Source organism: Paramisgurnus dabryanus, chromosome 11 (assembly GCF_030506205.2).
Source record: "Paramisgurnus dabryanus chromosome 11, PD_genome_1.1, whole genome shotgun sequence".
In the NCBI taxonomy this organism is placed as follows: Eukaryota; Metazoa; Chordata; class Actinopteri; order Cypriniformes; family Cobitidae; genus Paramisgurnus; species Paramisgurnus dabryanus.
In genome coordinates this window covers 34,710,123-34,731,105 of record NC_133347.1, presented here as the reverse complement: position 1 = coordinate 34,731,105, position 20,983 = coordinate 34,710,123, and the positions used below count along the sequence as shown (strand labels likewise).

At 38.3% G+C, this 20,983-nt stretch overlaps 2 protein-coding genes across 6 annotated transcripts in view; both read left to right on the top strand.

Moving 5' to 3' along the window:
• Positions 1-62: 62 nt before the first annotated feature.
• On the top strand, positions 63-2,772 carry ubiad1 (UbiA prenyltransferase domain containing 1). Of its 2 annotated transcripts, none has more exons than XM_065271335.2 (3): positions 63-465; positions 849-1,422; positions 1,783-2,772. In XM_065271335.2, the coding sequence occupies exons 2-3, from the start codon at positions 870-872 to the stop codon at positions 2,268-2,270; spliced, it is 1,041 nt and encodes a 346-aa protein (XP_065127407.1). In that variant the 5' UTR covers positions 63-465; positions 849-869; the 3' UTR covers positions 2,271-2,772. The 2 variants fall into 2 exon arrangements, with proteins under 2 accessions (XP_065127407.1, XP_065127406.1); XM_065271334.2 differs by having other exon boundaries at positions 66-465; positions 824-1,422.
• A 1,503-nt stretch (positions 2,773-4,275) lies between these two features.
• Positions 4,276-20,983, top strand: part of mib2 (MIB E3 ubiquitin protein ligase 2) — a 62,060-nt gene continuing 45,352 nt past the window's right edge. Inside the window, exons 1-2 of one of the 4 annotated variants that reach the window (XM_065271328.1) lie at positions 4,276-4,592; positions 10,309-10,398. Coding sequence is in view for 2 of the 4 variants with exons in the window: in XM_065271326.2 (XP_065127398.1) it covers positions 19,252-19,288 (37 nt within the window). In the remaining 2 variants the exon portion in view is untranslated. Of the gene's footprint in view, positions 4,593-10,308; positions 10,399-16,553; positions 17,043-19,196; positions 19,289-20,983 lie in introns of those variants that run through there. The other 3 variants (XM_065271327.1, XM_065271329.1, XM_065271326.2) reach the window with 3 other exon arrangements.

Genomic DNA, 20,983 nt, shown 5'->3' with positions numbered 1-20,983 from the left:
GCCGCATGAAGTCGAACAAGCCTGTTGTATCAGTCACTGGTTAGATCAGCGTAGCAGTCAAAAAACGGGACAAAAAATTGGCCTCAAAATACGGGAGGTCCCGGCTAATACGGGACAGTTGGCAAACCTCTTGTTGTAACAGTTTAGCTTTTTTTAATATGGGGTTCTGACTGAGGGATTTTTGTGTTTTGTGTGTGCAGCGATTTGTTGCGGGTTTTTTGTCGGTCGGAACGAATACGCTTGCGCTTGCTTCTCTCCGTGCAGTATATGTGGTTGCACTGTAACGTTTGGACGGAAATGGCTGCTGCAGCTGTCATGTACTCAAACTAATGTTGGGGATGTCGTGTAAATGTCCAGAGAACTGACACGCTAATGCTGTGAACGGAAAGAAAACACGAACGATGGGCGACTGGCGCGTGGAGTAACTCTGTGATCTGCTGTTCTTTGTGTCTGCGTGTGAAGCAGGTATGAACCTGACAGACACTTTGATAATCTCTTATAATCTCTTTAACTAGCATTAGCTTTTAGCAGCCTGACCATCATCCTGATGAAACACATGAGAAAGAAACAGTGATTCACACTGCCCCTTTTTTTTTGACCATTAGACCAGCGGGTGACCTGATGTCTGTTAGGCTTGTATTACAAAAGTCCTTAAATAAAAATAAATGCTTCAAGATCAGATAAACTAATAGCGTTATGTTTAATGTACAAAGCATCATTAAATTACCCATACATTAGTCCTTCACTTTACTCAATCATTGTTTGATTATATAAACATTTGAATATTTGTGACAAACCGTAGTTTACTTGTGTTTACTGACAGCTGTGGCGTCCTGATTTTTCTGAAGTGCTCGTAGATTGGGGTGATCATGGCCTCCGATCTGAAGCAGATGAGCGGAGAGACCTACGTGCTTTCAGGATCTAATGGACTGAATGGGGCGAAATCGCCAAAAGTTGGAGCCGGTGAGCGTAGCCACACAAGCAGGCTGTCACAAGCTGGCAGGATGGCCTTGGATATGCAGGGCAAATGTGCTGCATACGTGTTGGCATTACGACCCTGGAGTTTCAGCGCCTCTCTCACACCTGTGGCTCTGGGCAGCGCTTTAGCCTACAAACTGGATGGCTCGGTGGACCTCCTCATTCTCCTGGTCTGTGCCGTCGCTGTTCTGCTGGTCCACGGGGCTGGGAACTTGGTGAACACCTACTATGATTTCTCAAAGGGAATTGACCATAAGAAGAGTGATGATAGGACTCTGGTGGATCAGATCCTGAAGCCACAGGATGTGGTGATGTTTGGGGCAGTGTTGTACTCTGCTGGATGCCTCTGTGCCACTGTGTTGTTCTTCTTGTCTACACTGAAACTGGAGCATTTAGCTCTCATTTATTTCGGAGGACTGTCAAGTTCTTTTTTATATACTGGTGGTAAATATGGTTTATCAGTTTTGTTTTGTCCATTTTTTTTCTCAAACTAGTCAGTTTTGTCATCCTTCTTTGTTAAAAACGATACATGCAGAAAGATTATTGTTTCATTTTCATTCAATTCTTAATGATGCTTATAGGAAAGTTAATTTAGCCAGTTATAAAACATCAACCAATTGTTTGAAGAAAAACAGAGGTTTAACATTTTGAATCTACTTAATATGCTGTCCAGTTGTCAAAAGGCTTTGGATATGTCTGATGTCTTATATTTGACTTACTTTTTCAGTCATATTTTGTAATTCCTTCTAGCTCTTGTAGAATTCTTGTGTTTTCATACATGTTTTTCTTGCATTTTCATTTTAGGCATAGGACTAAAATATGTTGCTCTGGGGGACGTGGTCATCCTCATCACCTTTGGTCCTCTGGCAGTTATGTTTGCCCATGCGGTGCAGGTGGGCTACCTGTCAGTGTTGCCGCTGGTCTATGCCGTACCGCTAGCGCTGAATACCGAAGCTATCCTGCATAGCAACAACACTCGAGACATGGACTCGGACAGGCAGGCGGGTATTGTGACCCTGGCGATCCTGGTGGGACCTACTCTGTCCTACATCATCTACAATCTGCTGCTTTTTGTACCCTATTTGCTGTTCTGCATCTTAGCCACACGTTATACGATTAGCATGGCTCTTCCTTTGTTGACATTGCCTATGGCCTTTCCTCTTGAGAGGCAGTTTCGCCGGCAGTGTTACGCAAAGATCCCTCAAAAGACTGCAAAGCTCAATTTGCTAATGGGACTCTTTTATGTTTTTGGGATTATATTGGCTCCACAGGGTAGCTTGCCATTGTTGTGAGATTTTGTTTCTTTTAATTTTGTTTCCTGTTTGTTTTAAACAACCTTCGTTAAAAACGTTGTATGTATAGTAATGCTAATCTAAAGTTGAAAGATTTATTCTTGTTAATTTATATTTTGATGTGGGCAAGTGCTCTCAGTACAGTGCTAAGGTACCTAGGCTGTCCACACACATCAGTGTTGTTATAGTTGCCGAGTGTGAAAATGAAAAGATATCTATGGTTTACTTGTGATTAAAACCATTTTCAATATATTTAGGACACTTCTCATTTTATGTTTTTGTAAACATGAGCAAGATGTTTTCTAATTGTTCTTGATTGTAATTTTATAAAAACCAATGTCAAAATCAAGTATCAAATCTAAGGCTGTCTCCATGACTTCCTTTTGTTTAGAAGACAAAGGTACTAGCCACCTATACTGAGTATTTTTTATAAAGGTTCATTGACTATATGTCCTGGGTTTTGCCAAAGCCTTTCCCAAAATAAATTTGTATGAATACCACACTCCAAGCCTCTTGAGTCATGGGTTACTTTCAGCTGGTTCTCATGTATTAACCGTGGTCCTGGAGTTACTGCAAAACTGCACATTTTTAATCCATGCATTCATAATTGTGTATGTGTCCTTACAGTATATGTACTGCCCTAGGTGAACTACTTCTTGACCATTAAATCTATGCGTTCTATATAGTTTTGGTGGGTGCAGTTTACAGCAAATTCTGCACTTTTTCCTTATTATAACGAGGATATGGCCATGCTAATAATATCGACTACTGATTTTTGAACTCACTAACCCAAATCTTTCCATTAATGATGTTTAGATCCAGTGATGGACAGTGGGCGAGTGAAGGCCTTGACTCCATTCTGCTCTTCTGAAAACCACAGAATTAGTTTCTTTCTAGCAGTGTATATGAGGTATAAACATCCTGGGAAAAACATTGACAATGGGTAGACTATAATCATACGGCAGTAATATCTTACAGCTGGTCCTGCAAAATTGCATCACCATTTGGCTTTGTATGAGAACACTCATTAAACCTAGTGTCTCTTGCGAGAAAGCTGTCCGTATCATCACACAATGTTTAAGGCAGTTTTCGTTTTCTCCAGATGTGAAACTTCTTGGAAATCTTACCTTCCCGCCTTGGTTTAAGGATCCAGCATTTGGGCAGCCTACATGATTTTATCATGTTTTTGTGTGTGCTTGTTTACCACAGACATGCATTGCATATACTGGCATGAAGAATAGTACTTTCCTTCTATTGCTTTGTAATGCATACATCAAATTGTCAGACCTGTTTCATTTTAAGAGTTTCACCAGATGAGTTTTTGCTGAATTAATTTTTTATTTCGTTTCAAACTTAAGCTTCTTTCTAGGCATACATTAATCCAGCTCCATGATGATTAATCTTCATAAATTAAATCATTTGGTTGTCGAAAATAACTATATAATAACTAAAATACGCACGTCTTATATATCCGGCCATGTTTTGTTTCAAATTTGAGCACAACATCTAAAAGAGAAAGTCATTTCGTGTTGCAGCTCAAAATGTATTTTAAAATATATTACAAGTATTATTATTATTATTAATTTAATGGTATACAAGTTAATAATTTAAGTTAAACAAATAAAAAAATCGTATGTAGCATTTGACAACAAGATGGCTCACTAGGACCACAGCTGGACGCGCAACATACGCATGCGCACTGCTACGTGGAAAGAATTCTTACCTTTTATATTATTTTAACATTTTTCCACCTGTTGTACACTGTAAGGTGTCTCACTAGTGCCACAGATGCTGCATCTGAAAGCAAGTGACTGAAAAGACACTGAACAAATGTAATGACTTACTAAAGCTATTTCCAAACGAAATCCAACTATGGTGAAGGCGCGACACTTGATTATCAAGTGGGGCTTACCGACGTTGCTCGGTAACGTTACTGGAGCATCACCAAATTAATATTTAAGAGCGAATCTCCCGTCATAGTGGGATTCGTAAAGCAGCAGTGACGACGCGTGGGCGTGTCCAGTCAAACCACAGTCACTGTTGCTATCACAATTAGCACGGTTTTGATATCCCTTCTTTAAAATCATATCGTACCGACGTGTTTTTGATGTTTAATGGAGCTGATTTCAAACGCAGATTGTGGAGCCCGTGCGGAAGAGTCGCAGAGCTTTGACGTGAAGGATGTCCAGTGGCGGGCTGACGCGCAGTGACACATGCGCGTCCATCGCAGCTCGGCGCTCTTGTAATCGCTCGTAAAGCCGTTTAAGCACATTAATCGGTGGGCCGGTGAAGTTTTTGCGGAAGCATTAATGTTGTCGACAGGTAAGCAGCGTGCAAGCGATGACACGTTCTAATTCACGCGATTACATGTGCGTGTGTTTTGGGGCGATGTCTGATTCATATCACAGCAGTTAAACTGGGGTTGTCGCGGCCGTGGATATTGTTTACATCTTTTGTTTGAATATTCATATGGATTTGCATGTTTTGGTTTTTTAACACGTACCTATTAATCACTTCTCCAACGAACAGAAAATAAACCATCTATGTAATCAGTCAATCAATTAATTCGTTTTCTCAAGATCAAAGAAGCCGTCCTGCTAATATGTGTTATAAAATCATGTACACACACAGAGAGAGAGAGAGAGAAATAAACGTGTGTGTTATCTTTATCAGTTATATATTTTATTGTTTATTTGGTCTGCATGTTAAAGATAAGAAAGGTAACGGTGTTATGGTACAGTACTGTAAAATTAATAACTAAAGAACTAAGCGTTCAATAAACAATACTATTGTTATACGAAATATATTTATAATCGAAAATAGAATGAATGTAGCTTTTATTTCATACTATAGCATGATTATCATACATGTTCATGTGTTATAATCTGTAACCCAAGGTAATAACAAGAAAATGCAATGACATTGCTTTGTACTATAGTAGTACCTTGTTATTTTTTGCAACTGTGTGCTAGTAATGTCTGTGCATTTTAATTCCTTACAACGTTGCTTTTAACTAAAGGTTTCATTTTTGGAAGGTTACCAAGGTGATTTCTATTAAGGGTTGTGCATTAAAATGTTGATGAATCAAACTTTGAATTTGCTAATGTAGGCCTAAATGCAGATTCAGTGCTGTGCCTGTGACAATGTATTATGTGACCTTTGCACAATGTTTAATGGATAATATGCATCTTTAATTTCTGCTAATGTGAGGTTGTCTACATTAGTCATGCTCTTATGCAGTATGGGGTGGTTTCCCGGACAGGGATTATCTTAAACCAGGACTAGACCTTAGTTTAATTAGGAAATATAACTAGTTTGAACAAACATACCTTACAAAAAACATTACCTTTATGCATTTTGTGGCAAAACAAAGGGCACTGATGTATTTTAGGGTGCAAGTTGTTTTCAGTTTGGACAGCTCTTACATTAATTTTAGTCTAGTCCCTGTCCGGGAAACCACCCCTATAGTTATTTAAGTTTAATCCTGACTATTCTTACATACTTGCCTTACTCTTTTTGTCAGCATTTTGCTTCAGTGGTAAAGGTTTGTTTGCATTGTAGATGTTGAGAGCTGTTGTTTTTGGGCATCAACCACCAATCAGTTTTTTTCTGCTGTTAAATGGCTATGTATCAATATTTGTTACCCCAAAACTGATCTACCCTTATAAATACATACATTTAGTAAGCAAATAGCTGTAAGCAAATATGTATATGTTTGTAAAACACATTCTTGTAGCAGACAACTGGTTAATTTGAACAACATAATTGCAAGGTAGTTTAGGTCAGCGTCAACCCAAAGCCTACATGTTGTCTCTATATGTGGAGTGTTGGTAAATGCTTGGTTAGCCCAAGTCCCACATAGAGCAAGAGCAAATATTTAACAATGTTGTACAAAGAATGACTGTGGTAGAATTGTCTGTTTGCGTGATGAGCGCTACATGGTGCTATTTGGATTTACTGGGCGGTTAAGTCTTAGAAAAATTGGTTTGTGATGGTTAAGCCGGGCATAAGCTGTACGATTTCAGCATAGTCATGGTTAAATGCCAACTCACATTGTACAAGCAAATTGAATGCGATATAAAGCCCAAGAACTGTGTGCTCACACTTTACGGTTAGATCCCAGAGCTGCTTTCACTGCACATCTGAAATAAACACGTGAGACACTCGAACCCATGCGTGTGTGGCTGTCTGCCTGTTTTAAAAAAACATGCCATAAGCACTCTGGACTTAAAGGCGGGGTGCATGATCTTTGAAAGCCAATGTTGACATTTGAAATCACCTAAAAAAAAACACGGCCCTTCCCCAATAGAATCTGGACCTTCTTTTGATAGACCCGCCGCACACATACACAACCCAGGCAATGATGTCGGTTAGTAGACGTATCTTACTGCTGATTGGCTACAAGTGTGTTTTGGTACTTAGCCCGAATCCCTTTTTCAAAGTGTTTTTCAAAAATCATGTACCCCACCTTTAAGACTGGGACAGAGTGTAAGTTATATATGAGTGTTATATTTACACATGTGTAGGCAGTTTGTATGTGTTTACCAGAAAACTGCAGATTTTACTCTCTTCCTGAAACTCATCAGTTTAAAAAGTGCTGTGTCCCTGATTGGCCAGCTAATCTGTACGTTGGGATTAGCCTGAATACCTCTGACATCAGCCAGAAATGTGACGCTCCTTACCATGTTTGAAAGATTCGCTCACTTGCAATGCTGTGCAGTGAGTTCTGTAAGAGGGCTACTACAGTTATGCCATCCAACGCGTAAAGTCACATGACTTTTTTGATGTGCATCTAGGGATTTATTCAGTAAAAGTGTTTCCATCATAGTTCATGTGCATGTTTTTATTGGATACGTTTTTATGCCCATTTTTAGAAATTATGCGAATTTTGTCATTTCCATCCAGTGTTTTTTATGCGCATCTCCAAACATAAGTGGATGGAAACATAGCTACTGGTGTTGTCAGTATGAAGGACAGATAACGGCGTGGAAAGGAGAAAAAGCTGACTGACTTATGATGAAAACCAAACACTGTTAATCATACAAAGCTTGATGTTTACATTTCTCAATTCATAGTTGAGATACTTCAGCGAGGCCTTGTTAGATGGTATTCTCATGTAGCCAGACTTACAACAGAAGGTCTTGAGTCTATTGCAGGTTTTGTTGGCCACAAACCAGTCGCACCCTTAAAAAACACAACACGCATGCCTTTCGAAAAATGTTGAGTTCAACCAATCAGATGGCAACTTCCAAACTCCTGAAGTGTTTTCAGTTTTGTGTGCCTCATGCATCAGACGTCAGCCAACTTGGCCTGCGGTGCCGGTGACATGGCTCGATACAGATTAACAGCCAAATTCATAGACCAAAGAAAAACAAAACAAGCTGGATTTTGTCATGTGCGAAATTAAATGCCTGAATTAATTGTTGTATGTGTTTCTTCTAATAGACTGAAATGGGCTTTAGGGATCGTATACTGATAGCAGTTCAGTAATATATGCAAATTATGTAAGGAATAATTGAGGACAGGCCGTTGAATTATTAGAAAACAATGCATGCCCAAGTTAGTAATGTGGCACGGCGCAAAAAGGGGTGTGCATTATTTTCAAATAATTCAATGGCCCGTCATCAATTATTCTGCTTATACCATGGTTGCTAAGACATTGCTCTGGTGTTTTTTTTAAGACATTTAGACGGGTCAGATAAAAAAATAATGCATACCCGTGGAGCATTTCTCAACTAATCAGAATAAAGCATTCAACAGCCCTGTGGTATAAATTAATATATGAAGAGCTCAAAAGCTGTTAAACACCACCTCTGTCAAATATGAGATAATGATGTTAACCGAATGCTCTCGGCACGCATACGTTCATCAAATAATTTCACTTCATATTTAGTGCATTGCTATGATATAAATAGGATGTTGTGGCTGATTATGACAGCGTTGTGACAGGGTTGCTAGATCTGGTTGTTGTTGTTTTTTTTTTTCCTTTATGTTCAACAGTTTTAAGCTGCAAATGTGATCACCTTTTAGTGCAAGTCTTTTGGGAGTACTTCGACTTGGCGCAGTAACACCCTCCCTCTCCCATTATGAGAGTGAGAAGGGGAGCGGACTTTTCAGGCGAGTCGAAGTACTCCCAAAAGTGCTATTACGCCATAAAATATAGTTCCTCTTTTAAATCCGCTTAGAAAAGCGCTACGTTTTATTTTGTACCACCAAACTTGCTCGTATAACTACTCGTCTTAAATAGGAAAAACGTTGATGTGTTTGGTCACTTCTAACTTTATCTCTAAATGGTACCATTGAATGAATGGGGCTAAGCTAAATGCTATCGTAGCATCGCAGCGCGCTCCAGCGCTTACGTGCACACACACAGATGATAGAGGGATGATTCAACAGGTCTTAGTTAAGGTAATAACATATTTTAATATTGAAAATGAGTAGACTATTCCTTTAAGACTAGGTTGTCAAACAGTAATGAAAATCAGGTCAGGACAGAGGTGGTACATGGAATGATATTGTAGTTCAGATCAGGGTTTCCCGCAGAAAATTTGTTAGTTAAGGTAGTAGGGTTGTGCAGGTGGGCTGGGCGGGCTGGGGGCGTGGCAATCAAAGGGGCGGGGCGTACGCGTCATGATGAAAACATTTTATTTAAAACACTCAAATAAAACTCAATTTTGAAGAAACTATGACAGAAAATGAACACATAATAGATTAGTAATTAATTAAAATGATTTATCAACAGGCTAGTTATCCTCCAGACAGTGACGGACCATGTCTTTCTCTCATTTCGGCCATGTGGCGTTTGGTGGAATTTTTTTTTTGGACGACCTGGTTAAGGTGGTAGGGTATCCCAGCTTAGGTGGGCCGCCCGAACTGAAAAGTGCTGCGGGAAACCCTGCAGATATTTAGAGCATCTTCAAATCTATAGTAGATCTCTTATTTTCCTCTCTGGGTTTATCTATAGCTTCTCTTCATCATTTGACCCTCCTGTTTTATCTCACATGCGATGTGTGTTTATATGCAGCTGTGTATACTGTAGATTTATTAGCCAAGAAGATGAATGCACACATAAACTTTTGGAGTCCCACTACTTTGTTTCTTCTGAACAGCGGCCACAGTCTGAGCACCTTTCTGTTTGTGTATGAAAGTTGTGCCTCAGTTTACAAAATGTAAATAAAGTCTTTGGTGTCCCCAGAGTGTGTAGTATGTAAACATTTTATCTCAAAATACCTCACAGATAATTTATTATAGGATGTTTATAGCCACTTTCTTGGTGTGAGAAAAAATTTGCTGTTTTTGTGTGTGTCCCTTTAAATGCAAATGAGCTGATCCTTACAGCTCGCTTTCAAAGTGAAGCTGGAGTTTCAAGAGATTTCGTGATTCAGAATGTTTTATGCATATTGCATATATTGGAAGGGCTTTCCCTCCGATGCCGACATCAATGGGAGAATCTCTCAGTTCATGTGTATCTCACTCCACACACATTAAATTAAGTGAATTAGTAAAAAGGAGTTAGCTGATTTTTACCATTATAGGGTGGTTGTTTACACACACTGCGGACACATATTAATGTTCTAACACATTATAAGGGTGACATTTCACATATGCCCTTTAAGCAAGCATATGTCAGGCGTTCCCAGTATAATGGATGTGTTTAGCTGTTTGTTTACATGGGGCATTTCGTCTGCAGAACTTTAAAGAGTGATACAGACGAGAAGTTAATACAACAACAAAACTGTGAACATTTAGTCCATCGGTTTAGTTTTGTAATTGGACTTAGTCGCTACTTTCTCTGTTCTGTGTCGTATCATTTGTGCTGATAAGAGGACTTAATGTTGGCTGCATCCTGTACAGTAGGAGCACATGGGTCTGGTAAGCGCCGTTTTGGGTAATCTGATTGGCTCAGCAGTATTGTCTGCAGTGGATGACACGCTGTCCGCCCTGTATCCTAGACTTCTTGCCATGAATACATTCCTGTGATTTTTGACAATACACATTTATGTTTATGTTGATTTAAGAAAAGTGTTTTGTGTGATAGGTATTTTTTTGGTTGGTGCGTTGAGATATCCACTGGACTTAATTTGAGGGGGCTTACACACAGATCATTACCACAGATACGTTTCAACAGGTAAAACACACAACTGTTACAATTGCTACACAAATAACTGATGTCTGTTTAAAATACTGCATTAGCTTATACGTTCTGCATAACTTGGAAGATTTTATTAAAGTATTTTTTATGATTTTGGACACAGCAAAGAATGTAGAAATAATAGCACCTTCTTTTATTCCTGATGTTGTCATTCACATGAAGAACATATTTCACCCTACAATCAAAAAGAAGCAGAATTTGTAATTTACATAGAAGAATTGATGTCCTATTTTTGGACAGTTGATTTATTTTGTGCTTTTTCATAATAAATATTCACCAATCAGTTTTCATTGTATAATGCAAAAATACTATAAAAGAGTTAAAAGCCACTGTTTTTTATCTAATGAGAATATGAAAGCTTAAGTAAAATATATCCTGTGATGATGAAATATGGGAGTTTCTTGCATTACAGTAATGAAAATTTGAAGGGGAAATAACCGTAATTGTCAAACAATCTCACAAGCCAAACTAAATGTGCCTATAAAAAGTCTGCAGTTTCCTCATAAAATATTTTAAAATTCTTGTTTGTTTTCTTTGGTTTTAGGGTGAAATATGTTCTAAACTTTTGTCGTGTGAAAACTTGCAACCTCTGGTGTATAAATATCAGCTCAGAAAAACCTTGAGATATTGGTGTATCTCATAAACATGCTGTTATCTCATTACACATATGCTGGGCAGATTATTTTTAATGGGATGATGAAAAGTTGGGTTATCATGTGACCTGCACATGCTGTCCTAATCTCATTTTATGTACGTCACTGAGCTTGAAATACATACTTGGAGGTTAACTTGGGTGATTCTGTTTGTTCTGATAATTACTTCTAAAATTAAACATTGGTATGTCAAGATTGAATTGGCAATTTAGTGAATACTTAATTATGTTTCATTCAGTTTGCAGTATATTTTGAAAATCATTCCAAAATAACGATTATCGGTCTACTTGATCAGTAATAATCAGTATCGACATTGGTCCTGAAAAAAAACATATCAGTCGACCTCTAATTCTTTATATACAAAGGTACAAATCCCAAAGTAAACACTAAAACTGAATGTGTTTCCTGCCTGAATTCAGTGCGCGTGTCACATCACAGAGCAGCAGGTGTCAGATTTAATTTATTAGGACGGTTTCACATTTGGTGCAATTGCCTGGTCCGAACCCGAGTTCGATTGCTTGCCCCTCCCCATGCCCCCCATGGACTGTGTTCACATTTTGCAGCCGAACCGCGGTACGCTTGCATCATCAAGCTGCAGCCGGCGCGTTCTCATGTTGCTTGGCAACCGCTGTAAACGAGAAGACGACAAGCGTGATTGACGAACTCCAAGCAGAGAGATGATTTCTGAATGCCTCCGCAAAAATTTACGCCGGCGGACAGACCGTTGTCATCGAAACGACTTTAGTATGTTTGGGGCAGACAGACTCAAGTGCGTTTCTGTATTATTTCTTTGAAAACCAACCCAGTCTCACCCCATGGCGTCAATATTTGACGACACTTGACCATGCGTCAATATGTTGACGCGGAGGGTATACCTTTCGCGTCACTTTTTGACGAACTGGGGACTTCAATACTATCAGGTACGCGAAATTCTCTTTCCTATTTTCTTACCATTTTCTACCATTTTCGCGTCGGTTTAGGGTTAGATTTACATAATGACATCCCTACCCAAACCTATCCCTAACCCCAATGTCAGTTGACAACTGTTTAATTTCGCGTACCTAATAGTATTGAAGTCCCCAGTTCGTCAAAAAGTGACGCGAAAGGTATACCCTCCGCGTCAACATATTGACGCATGGTCAAGTGTCGTCAAATATTGACGCCATGGGTGTGAGACTGTGTTGTGAAAACAAAACCAAAGGTTTTCTGGAGTTCACATGAACCGGACCCCAGACCACCCTTTTTAAGCGGATTCGAGTACGTTTCGCGGGTGCGCACCCGAGTTCGGAAGACAGCGTTCACATCATCCAAATGTACCGAACTCTGATGTCAATCGAACCCGGGTGCGCACCAAAAGTGCTAATGTGAAAACACCCTTACTGTGTGTTAGATGAGCTGACTGACAATGACGATGGCAAAAACCGCATGCTTACTTTTTTAAAATATTATATACATAAACACTCACCTAGAGAATTATTAGGAACACATGTTCAATTTCTCATTAATGCAGTCATCTAATCGACCAATCACATGGCAGTAGCTATCTAGTAGCTAACTAGGCATGGTGGTGTAATGGTGTGGGGGATGTTTTCTGGGCACACTTTAGGCCCCTTAGTGCCAATTGGCCATCGTTTAAATGCCACGGCCTACCTGACCATTGTTTCTGACCACGTCCATCCCTTTATGACCACCATGTTACCCATCCTCTGATGGCTACTTCCAGCAGGATAATGCACCATGTCACAAAGCTTGAATCAATTGTTTTTTTGAACATGAGTTCCCTGTACTAAAATGGCCCCCACAGTCACCAGATCTCAACCCAATAGAGCAGGGTTCCCCAAATCTTACCCTGGAGGGCCGGAGCACTGCAGAGTTTAGCTCCAACCCTGATCAAACACACCTGAGCAAGCTAATCAAGGTCTTCATGATCACTAGAAAATAACAGGTGGGTAAGTTTGATTAGGGTTGGACCTAAACTCTGTAGTGATCTGGCCCTCCAGGGTAAGATTTGAGGAACACTGCTATAGAGCATCTTTGGGATGTGGTGGAACGGGAGCTTCGTGCTCTGGATGTGCATCCCACAAATCTCCATCAACTGCATGATGCTATCCTATCAATAAAAAATGCAGCATACGCAAGCACTGAATTTAAACAATTGCTTCTTATTCAAGAGTGAAAGTAAAATGTGCACAGCTAATACCAGTATCACCGGGTCTGTCACACGATGATTAACCAGTGTGAAAATTCGTTCACCGCAACACCCCTACTGCTGACTAAACCATGACTCAAACACAAGTTTTGTGCAGTGCAGAGTAGCGCTTGTTGTTTGTCGTTTATATGATAAATGAAGACATGGTTTAATGTTTAGTAATCCTACCTTACCAATTTGTTATGTTCTGCTCAAGCCGCTTTGGCAAAGTTGATCGATCAGCTTGATAATGTAGTTGATAATGTAATAAAGACAATATTAACTTCACACCAGTGGCTGGAAGTCATTAATTTTCAATGAGAGCCGGCGGCGAGCTCTGGCAAGCAGCGGCGCGGCATGTCATGTACAGTGTGAGCGTCTAGGAGAGTTGAAATCAGATCAACTTTATGGGAATGTGCGATGAAGCTGTTCGACAGCAACCAATTGGAAGGCAGAAACCTCCGCTTGAGAGGATTCCAGAGAATGCTTTCAAGCGTCAGAGCTTCCACTACACTTTTTTATAGCGTTGTTGGCAGGGCAGCCCAAGCGTTATTGATGCTCCAAATACGATAAGGAGCGTCACATTTCTAGCTGACGTCATTATATATAGGTATTCAGGCCAATCACAACATATTGGTTAGCTGGCCAATCGGAGGACACTGTGCTTTTCAGATTGAGCTTTGTACCAAATCAATGTGTTTCAGGAAGGCAGGGCATGGAGGAGCAACAATAACGCACGGTATGTGGAAAATAATGTGTTTTTTGAACCACAAACCATGCAAACAAATTGTGTTACAGCAAATACACAAAATAATGTTGTTTCAGCAATGTAATAGGAGCCCTTTACTAAATTATCAAATCACAAATTTTGTGAAAAAAGTGTACATATAAAACTTTTTAGTATAGACTTAACTCAGTTGATTAAGTAAACTTGTTTCCCCAATTCAATTGAGTAATCGGTCTTACAAAACTTGTATAGTTAAGTTCACTTAAAGTCTGTGTAAAGTAATGTTAAACGTGTTCTGATTTTGTCACACTACAGAAAAATCATTTTTGCATTACTTTTTAATTTCATTACAGTACACAAAAGAGTTTACTCAGCCTTGTTTTCTTAAACATTTTAACTCCAGTAGGATTTAACAACAAATAGTTTCAAATACATATTTAAGATTTATAAGCAGCTCATTTTATTAATGCAGGGTCATTCGTTTAATTAAACCATAGCATCATTTTAGACCTGCAGCTGTTGAATTAAACTGGTTTACCTGCTCCAGTCAATTTCTTAAAATAAGCATCACGCAGACCATTAGCGCAAAATAAAGCATTTACATTAGCACAAAATAAAGCATTTACTTTTATTAAAGACAGAAAGTTAAGAAGATCAGGCCACTCTCTTCCTTTTCTTTTCACAGGATTCAGAATGTTGCGCAATAACTTTTTTTACTCCTGCATGGAAAAATAAACATTGATAGGAAAAGTGTACCATGTAAAAACAGCTGAAATGACATGAAATGACTTGCACATCAACTTTATGCAGTCCTCATGATCTTGTTTTGGGGGTCTAAAAATCCTAACGGTTTCAGATTTGAGGTTTTTAAAATGTATGTTATAATCTCAATTAGAGATCGACCGATACCCATTTTTTAAAACCGATGCCGATAACAAATATTTGGATGCTTATGTGCCCGATAACCGATATGCTGAACCGATTTTTATTTACTGTTATACTTCTGTTTTTAATTACTTCTGTAATTACTACAAAACTACTGAACTGAACAAACCCTTATATAATAAACATCACAATCACTCCCTCTTTGCATACAAAGTCATAAATAGAGGTCTCTGAAAGAGTGAAGAATAATATTAATTTAATGAATAATGTAGAAACTATATTCCCAATACATGGACCATTCCAAACACCCCTATCATTTCGTCAGAAATGGACTAATCCAAAGTTCGCGCTGCGGTTGCCAGGTAACGGAGCAGGAGAGAGAGAAAAGTATAACTGAGTTGGCTTCATGTTGTACATAGTTTATAGAGTAAAACAGGTGGATTAAGTGTCTTTTTTGGGATATAATATTTTTGTCTTGACCAGCAACCTGTAGCCTTCAGCAGTCCAACAAGTAGTTAGCAAAGAGATTTTACAAATAATATCACTGACTGGAATACTACATTCAGGAAAGTAACAAACAAAACGGCTTATATATCGTTGAATTTCTTAACTGGTAACGTTATTTGATGTCAGAATAATTAATATTTTGTTGTTATATCTTATGAAATGGCTGTTGACAGCGCTGTTTATCTATGCATTTACTCACGCATTAACTGTATCAAACTGTGACCGCTTGCGGAGGTAATAAATAGTTAATTAATATCCACAGACATTTATTTAGATATTTTAGCAAAATAATGTCTATTTGGGAAATGTTAATATAACTTAGGGTAAATCTTGTTAAAAGTAAGCTACATGTGGTGGCTGTGCTTCAGCTTTCAACCCCGGGAAGTGAACAGCAATATGAACGTGATTTTACGATGCTAATGATAAAGATAAATAACAGAAAAACAAATTTAATTTAGTGTTTTTAATTCCACAAAGCATTAATTCATGGCTGTTTTATTCATGCAAAGCTATCTCTATTCTTAGACAAGCTGCATACATTGCTTTTAATATATCAACTTATGTAACATAACATACATTAATGCACAAATAAGATGTTATAAATGCCTCATATGCAAAGTAAGTATACTCAAAGACCTTTTAATGAAGTCGCGTCACTCTGCCGTCATATTTGCTGTGCACGCTGCTGCTGCTGCTGCTGCTGTCAGCTCCTCTCCTCAGATTCGTCCAGCGCGCAATTCTCAATTATCTCGTTTATCGGTCAATCCGATATTACAAAACCGATATCCAATAATCGGAAATTGGGCAAACATCGGGAAAATATCAGAAAACAGATATATCGGTCGATCTCTAATCTCAATATAAAGAAAAAAATGCATTGCATATTACATGTTCATTACATTGTGTGGCATCGCCAAGTACAGTAATGGTCTGCAATAAATATTTTTTTTATGTATTAAATATTTTAATGTTTTTATTTTTTCTTAGGCATATTTTCTTATATTTTCTATACTTATGTGGCAGTGTTGCTGCTGCATGTGAAACTTTTCAAACACACACACACAAATCTTTTTTTAAGTACATTTGTTGTTTTGTAAACGTACCCCAAGTCTCCCACAGTAAAAAATGTGGTCAAACGTCAAATTAAAGGTAGGGTAACAGATTTGATCCTGAAACATTTTTAGTTATGCTGGTTAAAAGTCTCCTCACATCCTGATAGCAATCACTGTGTTAAGTTGTTTAAATGTATTTGTAGAAATTGATGTCATCTGTGAAAGGCGTAGGACCAAAACATTTTCAACCAATATAGATTTCGGTCCGAACGGACGTTTCCTTTTTTGTCCCTCATACGTAAGCGTAATTTGAATGCCCACCGCGCAGCGAGTCCACTCAGACACCATACGTCATCGGCCCGTTCACTTGCACTCACCTCCTGTCTGTACACAGCGAGAATGGCAAACTTTTCTGCTGAATTGACAACCTGCACAGAAGCCACAAACCGAAAGACATCTTTTATAACAACAACAGCCAAAACTGCCTGGATCAGCCAAGAGGAAATACCCAAATTAACTTCGGCAACTTTACTGCTTTACCCCGAGATGCAAACAGCTGCAGGAGGCAAAGGGTCTGAAAGGGTCGTTGTACTGTTTATTTTGGTAAGGTAGGTACGCGATATGTTTGTATTGAGATGGATTCAGATATTCTACTTTGATGAAACGTTGTGTTGCTTATGAAATTTGTGTTCGTTTACGGATTAGCGTAACGATATTGTTACTACGTCTACATAACCGAAAGTGTGATTTAACTAATTCTGATGTAAACCAGTTGTTTATGTTGGTTATTTTGGAAATGTTATTCACTTTGTACTGCAAAGTTTTCTCACTGGTGAATGAGACATGAGATGTGACCGTCTGATCTGTGCGTGTTCATGTGTTTTGAAAGAGGCGTGACTTTGGATGGCAATTTGACTTGAGGGTGGGATCGTGATTTCATTGCTAGGCGGCTACGTTAGCATTTTTTATTGAAACCCTACCTTTAAAAGAGCGGGTGCAAAAAGTACCCCTTTTTTTTTAAGAAAACTTAAGATAGTGTTTTAGACAGAGATATATTTTTGCTGTGGTCAATAACTCACAAGTGTGCTCTATCAATACCAGGTGGAATTTTGAAAAAATGTAAAACGACTTCAGTGTAATTTCACTTTAAACATGAGTAATGAATTGTTACTTTTAAGGGCGGTTTCCTGGACAGGGTTTATCCTAGTCCCAGACTAAAATGCAAGTTTGAGCTGCTTTAATTTAAAAACACCTTGTCCTGACTAACTTTAACATATATCGGTGACATTGTTTTGTCTCAAGATGCACATCTGTAGTGTTTTTTGTAAGGTATGTTTGTAAAAACTTCTTAAATTACCTAATATTAATAAGGCTTAATCCTGGATTAGCCTAACCCCTGTCTGGGAAACACCCCTAGGTCTGTCAGCTGGGACAAAAGTAACACACAGGTGGGTCAAAAGTTACACAACAAGAGAGATTTTTAAGTTAATATACCTGACTATGACCTTGTTAGTATGTAATGGCAAAGATATTTTGTTTTATATCTGCAAAAAATAAATTCCAGACTGTAACTCCTGACATTTAAACCCAATTTACCATTCTGAAAAACTCAGAGAGGGCAAACTTCAGGATGTGTTACAGCACGGTGAGCAAAAGCAGTATCTGCTCCAAATATCGTCTTAAGAAAATTGTATCGGTCATCGGCTAAGGCTGATGAAACAAAAATCGGCATCATATCGGTCGATCCCTAACATGAAACCAGAAACACAACTTAAAAAAAGCTTTCTGAATCTTACCGCAGGAAACGATCACAAAATAGAGCATTTTTGGCAGCTCCACCAAAGGTTGCGTGCTTAACATGCTGTTATAGTTTGGGATGCAAATGTAGTGCTCTAAGAAAATTGCTTTGTTACTTTCACCCCGGTTCTCCTCTATATTTTTTATGTTACTTTAACTTAACATATTGGGGCGGTTTCCCAGACAGGGATAAGACTAGTCCGAGACTAAAATAAATGTAAGAGCTGTTCAAACTTAAAACAATTTGCACTGACATATCTTAAAATACATCAGTGCCCTTTGTTTTGCTTCAAAAGGCACACAAGTAATGTTTTTAGTAAGGCCTGTTTATTTAAACTAGTTATATTTCCTAATTAAACTAAGGAAGGACTAGTCCTGGCTTAAGCTAATCCCTGATGTTATGTGAACTTAATTCATGTCAAATTTAAAATAGTAGTTTGAATTGACCAGGTTGTTTTAACTCCATGCATTTTTTTTCAGTCTTTCAGTCGTTTTTTACTTGCACTTAAGAATGTGCTAGCGTCATTTGGAGTATGATTTTCGTAATGGTTTATGCAACATTAAACACAGTGAGCTACATAATTCAGGAAAGAAAGAGATTTTCCAGGTATCTGGCTGCTTTAAGCGTTTATCTCATCATCTATATTTCAAAATGCAGTCCAGTCCAAAACCAACAAGTGGTTTAACTAAGAGCTCTGCAACCACTGTAAAGACAGATTTTGGAATTGCTCCGTAAAGAAATATTTTGGAATTGTTGAAGGTTTGTGATCTTAAGCCGAACATGTAGTTAAATACTGGTCCTAGACTCACACATCATGATGGAGTACAGTGCGTGTTGCATGTGTCCGTGTCAAGAATATTTAGTGCATTTAAAACTCCCAGTCTACCCCCCCCATGTCTCCACTTCTTCCAAAAATGAGCAAAGTTCAGCCAAAAAACAAACAGTTGTGGAATATTGAAACAGGTCAGCAGTGGATATAACTTTTCAACTGAAGACAAGAGCGAGGAATCACTATAAAAATGTTCGAAAGAAAACCAGCAAAGACGATTCAAAGTGGTATTAAAATTTTGGGACTTAAGTTGGTTTGCATATTTGTTTGGTTAAAGGTTTTGGAGTTTATAAATGAGTCTGACTTTTACAGTGTAGTTGTTGCATTATGCACAGTTTTTTCAGCAGAATTCAGTGTAATTGTTAAATTTATTTGCAGGAAGTACTCGGTGTCTGCAAAGTCCAAACTCAATTTTCATTGCCATGTACAGTACTGTACATATAAGATTTTCAATCTGCATGCTTTTTGAACACATCTGTTTTTAAGGCATATTTGTTGGGGTAATTCAGTCTAATCTCAGTGTCAATCCACTAGAGGAGTAGGCTACTGTAGGCGAACACATACTGTATTCATGAGGAATGCTTGATGTAATCACAGTCAATGTGCTCTTTATTCTGAATCAGTCATGATTAATCTTCTTTCTTAAGTATGTGTTTGACAATAGCCAGCTCAGTTGTCAGTGGTGCCAGACGGAGATAGATTTTGTTGACTTTAACAAACCTTGTCATTCTAGCACAATTTTATAGGCAGCTGGCATGTATAGAAATATATCTGGAATCACCAGTTAACACCCACAAAGTTTAATGTATGGTGCTGTTGACTCCATTTTCATTCCAGCATACAATTGCTAATGGCCTGCTGGCTCACCGACAGTCTGTTACATCTAACAAAGAGAGGTAGAAACCATGATCAGTGTTCAAGTATAATTACAATTGGGTTAGAGAGAGCATTTTACCATCTTACTGTCTGTTTGTATCATTTATGTGGAGCTACTCGGCATCCTACTAGCCGAGGATAGCAGGGTGTTATTTTGAAAAAAATGCGTTGTCTTTCGGGAGTAAATAAATGCTGTTTGGTCTTACGTAATGTAAAAATGTGTATTTAAACATTGCAATTTTTTCATCTCTTTGCTTGCTGCCTCTCCTTACATGCTCTGGTGCCCCCCAAAGGAGGCGCGCCCCCCACACTTTTATGAAGTGTTTGGTGTCATAACAATATTTATTAAGGTTACATGGGTCAAAAACAATAAAGACAATAATCAGACCTGTTTTATTTAAGGTTTTTTTGTGGTGTTGAAAAAAGACCTTAGCGTTGAGTCCTGCTACACATTCTTTATTCATCCCTTTAGTATGAGCTTCAGCATTAATAAACATCAGATAGATGAATGCTTCATTTATATTAATATGGCATATCAGGGTTATAACTGTTTCACAATAGCTTAATATGCTAAAATGTCCCTTGTCTTTACATATTTATTTTTACAGTTATGAACAGCATTTCTATATAGTTTTATAACTCTGAAATATTGGTAGTTAGTTCTTTTAAAAATGTTATTTAATTTCATAGGAACATTAAAATAATGTAATGAAATTCTACTGTTACAGATTTAACATGTGCTTTTCAGTTATAAAAATCTTGATTTTAGGAAAAATATGTCTGTATCCCTTAACTTTGAGATAGCGTTTATGTCCTCCCGTTTTATTCAGTATGTAGTAATGGAAACTCTCTTGACCCTTTGACTGGGTTTAAGCTGGGAACTCTCTCAGGAATAAAGGAAGTCTGAATTATTTGTGGTCAAGCTTGCATGGAGACTGTTGGCTTGAAGCGGAAGGGAGCACTTCCTGTTTGTGAAGTATACTTCACTGTGTCATGTCTCTGTTAGTCAAAGCACTGGGACTTTAGTGAGGGTAACATCAGAAAAT